Genomic DNA, 12,801 nt, shown 5'->3' on the forward strand with positions numbered 1-12,801 from the left:
GTAATGTAAACGAATTATGAGAATCTTAGACTCTGAGAGCTCAGGTTAATGGAAGCACAGTCCCTGGTACTGGTACACGAGCACAGAGAGACACTGTGCACTCAAGGAAAGGGCACTACGCCACCACAGCATAAGTGCTACTGGTGCCTCGGTGGGTGCTTGTCTGGGTTTGGTAGGATGTGCTCTTTGCAGGGGAAGGAATACACGCAGCCCAGGCTGACAGGCCCAATTCTGCAGCTGCAGCTTTCTGTTTGCAGGGCTCTGCCTGGAGGTTCATGCTCACAGGCTTGCTGAAAACTTTGCAGTATTTTGCAGCCTTTCCCTCCAGTCCTCTTTTCTACCTGTTTTGTTGGACAGCTATTCCTAAGTGACTCCACTAAAGACAATATAAATATAATTTATAATCAATATGAATGGAAACATTCTCAGCAAGGTTTACTTATTCATTTGGCTTGAGGACTCTGGTAGAGGACTCGGCCTAGCACATGCTAGGCCATGGGTTCAATCCCCATATCACCAGACCAGAACTACGATGCAGCACACTCACCCCACTTCACTGTCTTGTTCAGCCCGAAGCATAGCCAACCACTGCTGCTTATACACTGAAGCCAGCCATTCTAAAACAGAAACATTGATTGACAACTAGTTGACAAATTTTATTTCTAAATTTGTATTTAAAACAGCAATTTACAAAGGAGGTTGTTTGCTTTATAAACATGTTGTAACGGTGTGACTCTCAGTCTTTACAACCATAAAGGCCTTTGAGCTCTCTCTCTCAGACTTAAAAATGGCCTCCTTTCCAAAAGAGGAGGAAAGCCTATGCTGGCACCTCCATCTTCTCCTCAGGCTCACATTGACTTCCATTTGTGGACATCACTCCTAGAAGTGTTTTCATTTTTGTTTTGCTTCTTTTCCTTGAGACAGGGTTTCTCTGTGTAGCCCTGGCTGACCTTGAACTCACAGACCTGCCTTTTCAGTGTACTGGGAAACTTAATTAACAGATTTTTCATTTATTAAGTTATCTGTCACAATACTTCATTCTGGGGAAATCTGTCCAGTTGCAAAGACCTCTCCAACAGGAGTGCACAGGCAATGGTGTGGAACAAACAGCTCACTGGTTTTGGATTTTACCCAGTGGAAGGGTGACTGTGTGTCACTTATCAGCATCTTCATGAAACCTAAGACTGCCAGGAGCTGAGAAGAAGGGAGAGATTCCAAAGACCAGAGAAGAAGGGGTGGGGGGCTGAAGAGACAGGACTGTGCAAAGGGAATGTATGCACATGGCAGGTGAGAGAACAGCCACAATGTACCACACAGCAGACTGCTGATGCTGAGCAAGTCTCCTGAACAAGGTCACTGCATTTCTATGGCTGCAAAGGTAAATGTTCCAGGGCTGAGGTCAATAATGAGAGCAGGTATATATATATATATGTGTGTGTGTGTGTGTGTGTGTGTGTGTGTGTGTGTGTGTGTGTGTGTGTATGTGTATATAAAACTGACTGGGGAAGGAGGAGGATGAGTCAGACATCCAAATCCCATGATATGGAGGAAGGATTAAGGGTCAGACACAAGCAGTACTGTAAAGGACACTGAGGGCTCACACTAGGACAGTCTTGACCTCCGGGTCTAGGTCAGCAGAGAGAAAGGTATGGTTCTTTTTAGAGTGTGCCTTTCTGTACAGTTAAATAAATGCACAGATGAGACAGAAGACTGAGATTTTGTTGACTCTGACTCCAGAAGAAAAAAAAAAACCCTCACCAAACCAACCAAACAAAAAAGAAAAAACCAAACCCAGGTTAGAGAGGCATGGTGATAAGACGGGACACAGGCGGAGGAGGAGTACAGGAAGATGAGGAGTGAGACATCTGATGAGATGACCTAGGACAAATCTAATTTCATTAAATAATGAACCTCAACTGTGCCTAAAATTAAGACTGCCCTCTCCTGCCACCCGGCTGAGGATGGCACTCAAGAGCTTGCCTGTGACTTACACCTTTATCTCCAGTTTCCTGCTGAGAGCATAGACCAACCTATGTCTATAATGGGAGCCATGGAGCACTTTCTGCCTCCTCACAAGAGGGTGACACTTAATTTTAATTTATACTTTGCTTTTTAAGCTAAAATTTTTGAACACACAGAAAACTGTCTATATTTATATGATATAATAAAATTTGTTTCAAGTCTACTCATGTTACATCATTTCAAATCACAAAGAAAAAAGCAAGCCCTGAAATCTGGCCAGAATATTTAAAGATTTTTTTATACCAAATAAAATTATTTAGACTCCAGATGTTAATATAATTTTGTCTTCCAGAGACCCAAAACTTGTCCACTTGTACCAGACACACCTAAAGTACATAACAGACTGTTTTTTTCCAAACTTTAAATCTTAAAGACAGGGCTGAGGAGCTGGCTCTGTGTAAGAGCTCTAGCTGCTCTTCCAGAGGACCCAGGTTTGGTTGGTTCCCTGCCCACATCAGACAGCTCATCACCATACATCTGTAACTTCAGTTCTAGAGAATCCAATGCCCATGAACTTGCAGCATCTGCACTCAAACGCACACAGACACCTACTATACATAATTAAATCTTTAGGGAGCTTTAACGAAAGTTGATTGGAAGGACACACATCCTTTGGCATCTAATTTATATAATATCTGACAACACTGGTGTTTACTACACACTAAAACTAGTATAAGCTTGTTGCATCTTGCTTGCTTGCTTTTTCGTGCACATTGCATCAAACCCAGGGTCTTGAACATGCTAGGCAAATGTACTAATGAGCTTATAGACTACTATATGCAACTTGTCACAAATACAACAGATTTATAAAACTAATTAATACTTGTTCAAGAAATTTGAATAATATTGATTACATGTATTTGATCAAATATGTTTAAGAATTCAGAATAGGGGGTTGGGGATTTAGCTCAGTGGTAGAGCGCTTGCCTAGGAAGCACAAGGCCCTGGGTTCGGTCCCCAGCTCTGAAAAAAGAACAAAAAAAAAAAAAACCAAAAAAAAACCAAACAAACAAAAAAAAAAGAATTCAGAATAGGAAAAAACAGAAACTAAGCAAATTTAAGGAAAACTAACAGAAAAAGCATCTGTAATTTTTAAAAACAACAAAACTATTTGTCAGGCTGCTATCCGAAACAGCTCACTGGTTAACCTACCCGAAAATACCCAGAGCTAAGTGTGTTGTCGCCTACCCTGATGGCACTTGGAGAAGTAGGCGACCAAATGCTTCAAGCTGGGGCTGAATAGAGCTTACTGCAGGGCCTAGCATGCAGCTTGATTCATACAGAAAACAAAAATGAACACCCCATTGCAAAATGCTTCTTAGCCAGGTACTTGAATACTGAAATATGGTAAAGGAGACCAGTGTGCGACGTGGCCCAGATGATGATTCACGTGCTCATCCTCTGGGCAGAGATACATACCTTACGGGATCAAAGATGGCTTCCTGGCTTCTTCACTGTTCTTCCCTATGCAAGTATGAAATGCTACAATCAGAAAAACATGGCTTCAAATCAGAAAGCACATCAGGTTTTCTTACCTGAAGGTACCAGAGAGTCCTGCTCAATGATCCTTGCAGAAGCCAGATCACTGATAATGTACTGTAGCCTTAAATGTCTGAACACGGGCGCAAATGGTTTTCCCTGCTCAGTTTCAAGGAAAGTCGTCCCTTCAAAGTCTATTAAGAAAGTTTTAATTAAACAGCATTCTTGTCACATGTGCTGTTTTACTAAATGCTTCTATGGGCAGTCATAGACACAGAGTCTTCTAGAATCTAAGTAAGCCATTTCCAAGGATTTCAACAGTCTTAGAATAAATGTAAAATCTGAGGAAACTTAGAGGAACTTTGATAAATCCCTCAAATGAATTTTGGTACTTATTAGGTCCTTAGGTTGGAACTTCAGCTGTCCTTTTATTTTTGTGGTTGCTCTTACAGACAGCATGGTAGGAGAGGTGCACTTGAGGAAGTGACTTGTATGAGACTCTGTCTCTAGAATCCCTTCCCAAGGAACCCAGAAGGCCATCTCAGGGTTTTCACATGATGACCAGGACAGGGACAAGCTACTCAGCCTTCTAACTTACATCAGTGATGGACACTACATGTAAATTTTGAGTTGCCTGATGTGGGTGCTGGGAACTGAACTTACTTCCTCTGCAAGAGCAGCACACACTCCTAACTCCCTACTCTTACTGAGCCGTGTCTCCAGCCCCTGGAAGGGCTGCTTACACAACATGCAGTGCATGTCACATATGACCCCTCCATCTCCTTTCTAGTTAGTGATGCACGGAAGCCGTCTGCAGACCCTATCAAGAGTCACTGGCTGAGAGATGGGGCTTAGCTTATCAGAGGATATCTAATCTGGGCAAACAAGTATAAATCCCAAGATGAACTTGTGAGCAAACAGAACAGCAATTCTGGGGTTAGAATACGGTAACAGGCCAGGAGTGTTTTCTTCTCCTGCACTGACTTTCCTGCTGTAAAAGGCTAAAGTAGGAAATTGCTCAGCTGTTTTTCAGCTCTAAAATCAGGCCAAGGCCTGACTGTAAGAAACATCATTAAAAGAAGGTGTGTGTGTTTGGGGTAGGGTGGGGGATGGGGAGAATTCTCATTAAGAACATTTCAATGTACCTTTTTTCCACTTTGAAAACCAGACATCTGTTTCTGTCAAAAGCTGCTTTAAAGACCCATTCCAGGAAGGCACCAACTGAAGGAACATCCACTAGTTAAAAAAAAAAAATAACAAAAGGATTATAAAATGTCATTGCTTTATAGTCATATTTTCAAATGTTTAAAAGTAACCTTTTTTTGAGATGGGGTCTCATGTAGCCAGGCTGGCCTTGAACTTAGTATGTAGCTGAGGACAAAGTTGATTAACCTGTGGAGTGCAGGACTACAGGCCCATGACACCATAGTCAGCTTTTAAGTCAGTGGTTCTCAACCTGTGGGTCATGACCCCTTTGGCAAACCTCTATCTCCAAAGATTATAATCTCCAAACATTTTAATTCTTAACACTAACAAAATTACAGTTATAAAGCAACAATAAAAATAACTTTATGGTTGGGAGTCACCGCAATATGAGGAACTGTATAAAAGGGTCACAGCATTAGGGAGATTGAGAACCACTGGTTTAACTGGTGCTGGGAACTGAACCCAACCAAGGCTTTGTACATGCCAGGAAAACACTCTACCAACTGCGCTCGATGTCTAGCCTAATAGCTAAAATCTCCATTTTGGTTCAAATCCCAGCAGCCACATGGTGACCCGCAACCATCTACAATGGGATCAGACACTTCTGGTGTGTCTAAAGAGAGCAACAGTGCACCCACATACATGAAATAAATAAATCTTTAAAAAAAAAATCTCCATTTTGCAAACTGCCAGAAAGTGTAACTATTTTAAAAAATTATTTAACTTTATTTTATGTGCATTGGTATGAAGATGTCAGATCCCTTGGAACTGGAGTTACAGACAGTTGTGAGCTGCCATGTGGGTGCTGAGAATTACCTGGTCCTTTGGGAGAGCAGACAGCACTCTTAACCACTGAGCCATCTCTCCAGACCCGAAAGTATATTAAAGCTTTTAGATCATCATGGCAGGAAATAGAGCCATAAAAACTCCTGTGCATATTAACTGTTGCTAACACTCCTTAGTGAATCAAACAGCTAGAGTTTTAACATATATAACACACTGGTACTTCTTTACTAACATATTTTTTTTTTAAGGTTTACTTATTTTATTTATGAGTATGGACACACCAGAAGAGGGCATCAGATCTCTTTACAGATGGTTGTGAGCCACCATGTGGTTGCTGGGAATTGAACTCAAGACGTCTGGAAGAGCAGTCAGTGCTCTTAACCACTGAGCCATCTCTCCAGACCATCATATTTTAATCACTAACAAATCAATCACACTAAATACGACACAAGACTGTAAGACTGCAGGAGTAAGAGTGAGCACAGGAATTTCTGACTCTGTTATTGAGACAGCACGCACACTGTGAAGAGCATGGATATTCAATCCTCCAGCTCTCATGCAGGAGCTGAACACATCATCTAATTTCTCTGGGTTTTACTTTCTTCATTGGCAACCAAAGTGTATGGAGTGTTTCCCTTGCAGTACACATCCTTCAGTGGCCTGAGTGTTTATTAGTACTGTGTTGGCAGAGTGACCACCATCCAAGGTCAGCACTTTGGACATCAGAGCAGCTACACGGACAGAAATCCAGTCCCATCTTGATCACCCAAATGCTATGACGGAAGTTTCTCACTGCAGGTTTCACAACTGCATGAAGTGCACACATTTCCCACAGGGACGACAGAAGATGGATGACACACAGTGGGGCAAGGGCAGTGGCCTTTGCCTCAAGTACACACAAGTAGTGATACCAACCCTTACCAACAGTCAAGAGTAATAGCTCATGTGTTTCCCACTGTGAAACAAAACTGGATCTGAATCCGCCAAGGATGAAAGAAGCTGGGCTTGGTGCTCATTTGTGTAATCACAGCACACAGATGGCTGAAGCAGAAGGATTAGTGCAGGTATGTATGGGATGCAGAACGAGGCCCTGCCTCCAGAAAACAAACAAAACAAAACAAACAAAACAAAAGCAAGCACTGTGGTGGTCTGAAAGAGAACGGCCCAGTATGCTCATTTATTTGAATTCTTGGTCCTCAGTGGGTGGGACTGTTTGAGAAGAATTAGGAGGTGTGTCCTTTTGAGGGTGAGATTTGAGTTTTTAAAAGCCTAGGAGGGGTTCAATCTCTTTCTCTCTCTGCCTTCATCTTGCTGAAATGATATGATCTCTCAGTTACTGTTCCCGGGCCAGGCCTACTACAGCTCCTGTGCCAGGCTACTTGCCACCAAGCTCACTGCCATGATAATGGACTGACCCTCTGAAACCACAGACAAGCCCTCAATTCAATGCTTTCTTTTGTAAGCTGCCTTGGTCATGGTGTCTCTTCACAACAATAGAACAGTAACTAAGGCAATCATGAATCTTTAAATCTAAATAAAGACTTAGGTTTGAGCACACATATTTCCTGGCTTGAGATGGGCTGGTGGAATGACTTAGGATTTTCAATTCTGTGATGGTGGAGAAATGTACCAGGAACCACTTGCTTTCAGTTCAGGACACAACTGAACAAATTACTGGAGTCACATGTCATTTACTGATGTAAATGTCCTAGGTTAGGTGATGTAGCCTACACACGCATTCTGAGCACATTCAAGGAGGGAGAAGCTGAGCTGTGCTGTTCAGTAGGTCAGGTATATTCAGTTTATGATGGATTTACACAGATTCAAGCCCAGTGTAAGCCAAGCAGCATGTGTAGCTCCTCTGCCTTACTGAGCACCCAGAAGCAGTATTTCCAGCTGTTCACCACAGAAGCGATCTGAAGTAATATTTTTATATTCTTTCATCAGTACCTTTTTCAGAGCTGTATATACATCCATTTCCACTTGCATCACAAATAAGTTAGATGAACCAATGAGCTGCCTCATGACGTTTATACTGTAAAAAACAAACAGAGCGGGTTGAAGGACTCTGCTGAACTAACAGATTTAAAGCTTTATGTGTGTGTGTCTGTGTCTGTGAGAGACAGAGGGAGGAGGCGGATGCAGGATGTGGCGCTCTCCCTAAACCACAGGTCTGTTCACTAAAACAGCTGCATTTTCAAAGCAATCTTTTCTTTTCCTGAAGCAGGACATGTCTTTACAGACCAGGCTGTCCTCAAGCTTGCCATCCCCCAGTCTCAGCTCTCTCAGGGCAAAGATCATCAGCATACCCCACATACTATTCAAAATAACCTTTAACATCTGTACTTAAAGAACTTTTAGTCAGAAATTACATTGTAAGCTGGGCACGATAGCCATGCCTATAACCCCTGTGGAGGCCAGTATGGTCAGGCCAACCTGACCAATGCAGTGAGTTCAGGGCAGCCAGGGCTACAGGGAGACCTTGTCTCAAAAAACAAGCAACAACTTTACTATCTTAGAGTAAGATGAGGAAGCTCCCAGTAGTTCAGATTCAGAATGGAAATGTGGCCACTGGTTGCTCACTCTATTTCTGTTTCTTTCCCTGTCCTCCAAGCCAAAAAGCATTCAGGTTTCTAAGACAACTTCTCTATGACAGCCTTTTTGAAAAAGTTCAGTGAGATCTCTAACATCTCTCTCTCCCCTCTTGGAAGCCATGACACACTAGACCTTTGATATATCCATTTTCATCAAAACACCTTTAGTCCCAGCACTCCAGAGGCAGAGCTAGGTGGATCTCTGTGAGTTCAAGGCCAGCCTGGTCTACAGGGCAGCTAGGCTATACAGACAGACCTTGTTTCAAAACACCCCCCCCCCCAAAAAAAAAAAAAAACCCTAACTAGGAACCACTTCACACACATGCCATTTATGCCCTGGAGCCTTCAAAACATTTCCATGCAGCATTCTCTAGGTCGGTCATGGATGTCTTGGTCTCACAGATGCAGGAAAGCTGACGGTGGCAAACACAGCACAATTACACTGCCTCATCCACAGCCCTCAAGCTGCACATCATCAACACTCCAGGACATCCAAAGGGAAGGAGGGAAGGCAGAGTGAATGATAAATGCATGTAGGTCAAAGGCCAAGCTAATCATGAGTATGATTTCAATCAGGGTGTGTGTGTGAGAGAGATGGGGCGGGGAGGGAGAGAAGGAGAGAAAAACACACGTCATGGCACGTGTGGACATCATAGGGATTGTTCTCTCCTGCTACCTTGTGGATCTTGGAATAGAATTCAGGTCGACAGGCATTTTGTGTAAGTGCCTCTACCCTCTGAGCCATCTATTGTCCCATAAACATTTAAAAATAGGGTCTGAAGAGGTAACTCAGTGGTTAAGAGTGCTTACTGCTTCCCAGTACCCACATGGCAGCTCACAATCATCTATAACGTTAGTTCTAGTGGATCCTACACCCTCTTCTGCTCTCTAAGAACTCCTGAACACACTAATACACAGATATACATACAGACAAACACACACTACAATGAATCTTTTAAAAAAATTTTTTCCTGAAACACATTTTGATTTTTTTTTAAACACCATGTTCTATGATAGAAAAGGTTTTCAAACTATCTATCCCCTTTGAAGCTCTAAGTTTGCAGATGTAAAGTATCACTTAGAAGTCTTCACAGGCTTAGAGAAGTTGTATGCTTCTATTTCTATTACAATTGTTAAAACAATACATGTATATTTTATCATTTAAAACAAAGAGATAAATGCAGAGCTTATTAAGTTTGTGTGTAAGTCAGGGTGCCTTTCATTAAATAGTTTGCTTTTTCTTCTTTCTTTCTTTTCTTTTTTTTGAGACACTCACCATGTACTCCTGGATGTCCTGGAACTCACTCTGTCATCCAGACCAGTCTTGCACTAACAAAGATCCATCTGCCTCTGCCTTCCAAGCCCTGGGTTTAAAGGTGTGCACACCAGGCCTGCTTCTCACAATATTATTTGTATTAAAAAAACAAAACAAAACAAAAAACCTGGAATACCTGAGCAAACAAAAAGTGTCCCTTTAGGGTGATTTGCTGTGAAGTTACTTAAGAGTGCAAATACCTGAGTTCTTTGAAAAGCTCCACACTCTGGTGAGTCATGAGGTTGTTCAGCAGCCACTCGAGGCACCTGGGGTTAAAGCAGGGTTAGGGGTGTCTGAAGCTGGTCACTCACTGAGGTCTTACTTATAATTTAGTGAAAAGAGTATTAGTCATGCTAGGCCATGCTCAAAGTCTACCTTAATGACCTGAAGTTTAGTATTGTTTCTGTCAGGAGTTACTTACAGGAAATTCCCTAACATTAGTTTCATTTCTCATTAAGAAAACTTCATGTCTGTGTTAAATATTTTTAAGATGTCACCTTCCATATACTCTGAAAATGAGTTCCGCAGCTCTGGACAAGAGTCGAAGTGCCCATGTTTGTATTGGTGCACCATCTGTGGCACCCTGTGAGCGGTGGCCAGTAGTATATGCATGTTTCAGGCCCACCGTATGCTAACAAGGGCAACTCTGAGCAAGTTAATGCTTGTCCAGAAGAAGAGCAAGGCTTTTAAGTAACGAAGTCTAAACTCTATTCTTCCCCTAGCTAATTCTTTATTACATTCTCCTAAGACTCCAAAACAAACAAACCCCCGGAAGTGGGCTAGGAGAGAAACAGGAAAGGTGGCTTACTTTTTCTTTACAGAGTCTAGTCCATAGGTCCCTGCCGATGTGTAATAGCCACACACAGTTCTTACAGAGATGGTCTCCTTCATGGTCTCACCACACTGCTGTATCAAACCATCCTGTAAACATAAACAAGCACCGGAAAGGCCATTCGCCTGGGGAATCAGCTCTCTTATGTCATGCTTTCAAATACTAAGATGCAAAACCAAATCAAAGTAGCAAGGAAGGAAGGAAGGAAGGAAGGAAGGAAGGAAGGAAGGAAGGAAGGAAGGAAGCCTCATTAACTGCAGCTAGTCTAAGTTTTTTTCTGGGTTCAATAAAAATGTTGAGAAAAGAATCCAGCAAGTAGCCCACGGACCATCTGGAGCTGAGAGTGAACTGGGCAGGGGAGGCACCAAGGAGAGATGCTGCAAGTCTCATATTCTGTTTTCCACTCTGGACTTTTACCAATTTCTTCAACAGCACTTGTCTTTCCTGTTCTTACTGAACTAAGAATTCTTTATACAGTCATCTGATCAAGTGATGAGACAAAGGAATACTATGGATGCATGAACAGTGCTCAGTAAGGGTTAAAGCACCACCAGTACCCCACAGATGCCTCTGAACAGGTATGAGTTTTAAATAACATTAAAATTTTAATCTAATGCCCTTCTCCCCTCCCCTCTTGGCAGGCAAGAGAGCTGGCCCCAGGGTCATTAGAGTAGAAGGACGGGAGAACTGGTCCTGTCCCTCATTTTTGGGACAGCGGGCCTTGCACCTCCTCTGGGAGGGATGGTAGAGTTGGCCCTGATTGCATGGGTGAGTAGGACCTGAGAGCATGAGAGCTGGCTCTGGCCCTTACTGCAGTGTTGGATGGGCTAGCCAGAGCAGTGTGGATGTGGGACAACAGATCTCCATGACATAGGATATCCAAGAGGAGCCTCCAATGAGGATCCAGTATTGAGAGTGTAGCAGAAGACAAGAGGCACTGAAGCAGACAGCAGACCACTGACTCACTGAAAAGAACATCTGCAAGTAAAGCTGTGTGGACAAAAGGGTGTACCATGGGTCACACTGTGGCATACTGTGGCTTCCACAATGAGATTTTTTTCTTTTGTGGGGAAGGCTGCAAGGGTTTAAGGTAGGTACCGGGGAATAGGGAGATGAGTGGGATTAGGGTACATGATGTGAAATTCACAAAGAACCAATAAAAAGTTTTTAAAAATTTAATCTAAAATATGAATATAGGTGTCAAATAAACCAGCTTCTATCTACAGAAAGAACACTGTCACTTTTTCACTCAAGTTTCTGAAATTATCATGCAACTATATTATTAAATTAGAATTAGTAAGTTATAAAAATAAGGCACAATGCAGGTTTAGAACAAAACCAAAAGGACCAAAGTTAGAAAATAAAGATATGCTCGGTCCCCAGCTCCAAAAAAAAGAACCAAAAAAAAAAAAAAAAAAAAGAAAAGAAAAGAAAGATATGCAAAGTAAGTATTATAAAGATAAAAATATTTGAAAACATAACTCAGCCAGGATAATCAACAAGCTATAACTAGCACCTTAGATTTAGACAGATCAGCACGTCAGACCACATGAGCGTCAACTAAGCCATAGTACTGACTTGGTGGTTTATAAACCTACCTCACTTCTAGACCCTTCTCTTCCTACACCTCACCCGCACTGCCCCAGGCTGTGACCCCATCTTCCTCTCTGTGGTCATTACTGCTACCTTCATCTAGGTGGCATCTGGACAACCGCAGTACACTTGTACCTCTAACACACTTCTTTTCTTCACTGTTGTTCGTGAAACAGTCTTCCACTGTTCTGGTGTGAATCAAACCCACAGCCCTGCACATGCAGGTGAGCATTCCACAACAGAGCTGCACCCCTCAGCCCCCTAAATTAGAGGCTGTCTTTCCCTGATTAAAATCTTCTGAAGGTGCTCACAGGTAAAGTTAAACTTTATAATGTACAGAGAAGCCTTCATTTGCTGATTTTGGCCTCTTTCTTTCTAACCTTTTTTACTTTTGTTTTGTTTCTTGAGATAGGATTTTACCATGTAACTCTGGCTGGCCTGTACGTCACCAGGCTGATCTTGACCTTAGAGATTTGCCTGCTTCTGCTTCCTGAGTGCTGCTGGGATTAAAACATGCACTACCACACCTGGATTTTTTAAATGTTTATTTGTTCATGTTGTACAACATCATAGCATGCTTGTATTGACCAAAGGACAACCTGGAGGAGTCAGTTCTCTCCTTTGACTGTGTGTGTCCTGAGGATGAAACTCAAATTGTCAGTCTCGATGGCCAGCACCTTTATAGGCTCAGTCACCTTGCCAGTCCTTATATTAGTAGTATAAACTTAGTCTCCCTCACTTCTCTATCTTCTATCCTGTTCCTGGTCAGAAATGCTATTTTGCACCTTTCCACACAGTTCAAGGTAAGCACACTTCAAACTCCATCTGGTAATAGAGTGAGGACGCGAGGCTGAACTGGCCCTTGCTGTCTTCCCAAGTTTATTAGGACCCCACATGGGATTGATGCTGTACTCTTAGCACTGGGTACCTGTCTGCACCTTTGGTTTTACTTATCTCCCTGGAGGTACGCACAG

At 42.4% G+C, this 12,801-nt stretch overlaps 1 protein-coding gene across 4 annotated transcripts in view; it reads right to left on the reverse strand.

The window, feature by feature from the left end:
- Nucleotides 1-12,801, reverse strand: part of Gmcl1 (germ cell-less 1, spermatogenesis associated) — a 39,292-nt gene that overhangs the window by 13,398 nt on the left and 13,093 nt on the right. For 2 of the 4 annotated variants that reach the window (NM_001033931.2, NM_001010956.3), the window contains exons 5-10: nt 10,211-10,323; nt 9,603-9,668; nt 7,444-7,528; nt 4,647-4,737; nt 3,558-3,695; nt 548-617 (exon numbers count right to left, since the gene is read on the reverse strand). In NM_001033931.2, the coding sequence (NP_001029103.1) occupies nt 548-617; nt 3,558-3,695; nt 4,647-4,737; nt 7,444-7,528; nt 9,603-9,668; nt 10,211-10,323 (563 nt within the window). Of the gene's footprint in view, nt 1-547; nt 618-3,441; nt 3,696-4,646; nt 4,738-7,443; nt 7,529-9,602; nt 9,669-10,210; nt 10,324-12,801 lie in introns of all 4 variants that reach the window. The other 2 variants (XR_010065645.1, XM_006236832.5) reach the window with 2 other exon arrangements.

This window comes from Rattus norvegicus, chromosome 4 (genome assembly GCF_036323735.1).
Source record: "Rattus norvegicus strain BN/NHsdMcwi chromosome 4, GRCr8, whole genome shotgun sequence".
Lineage (NCBI taxonomy): Eukaryota > Metazoa > Chordata > Mammalia > Rodentia > Muridae > Rattus > Rattus norvegicus.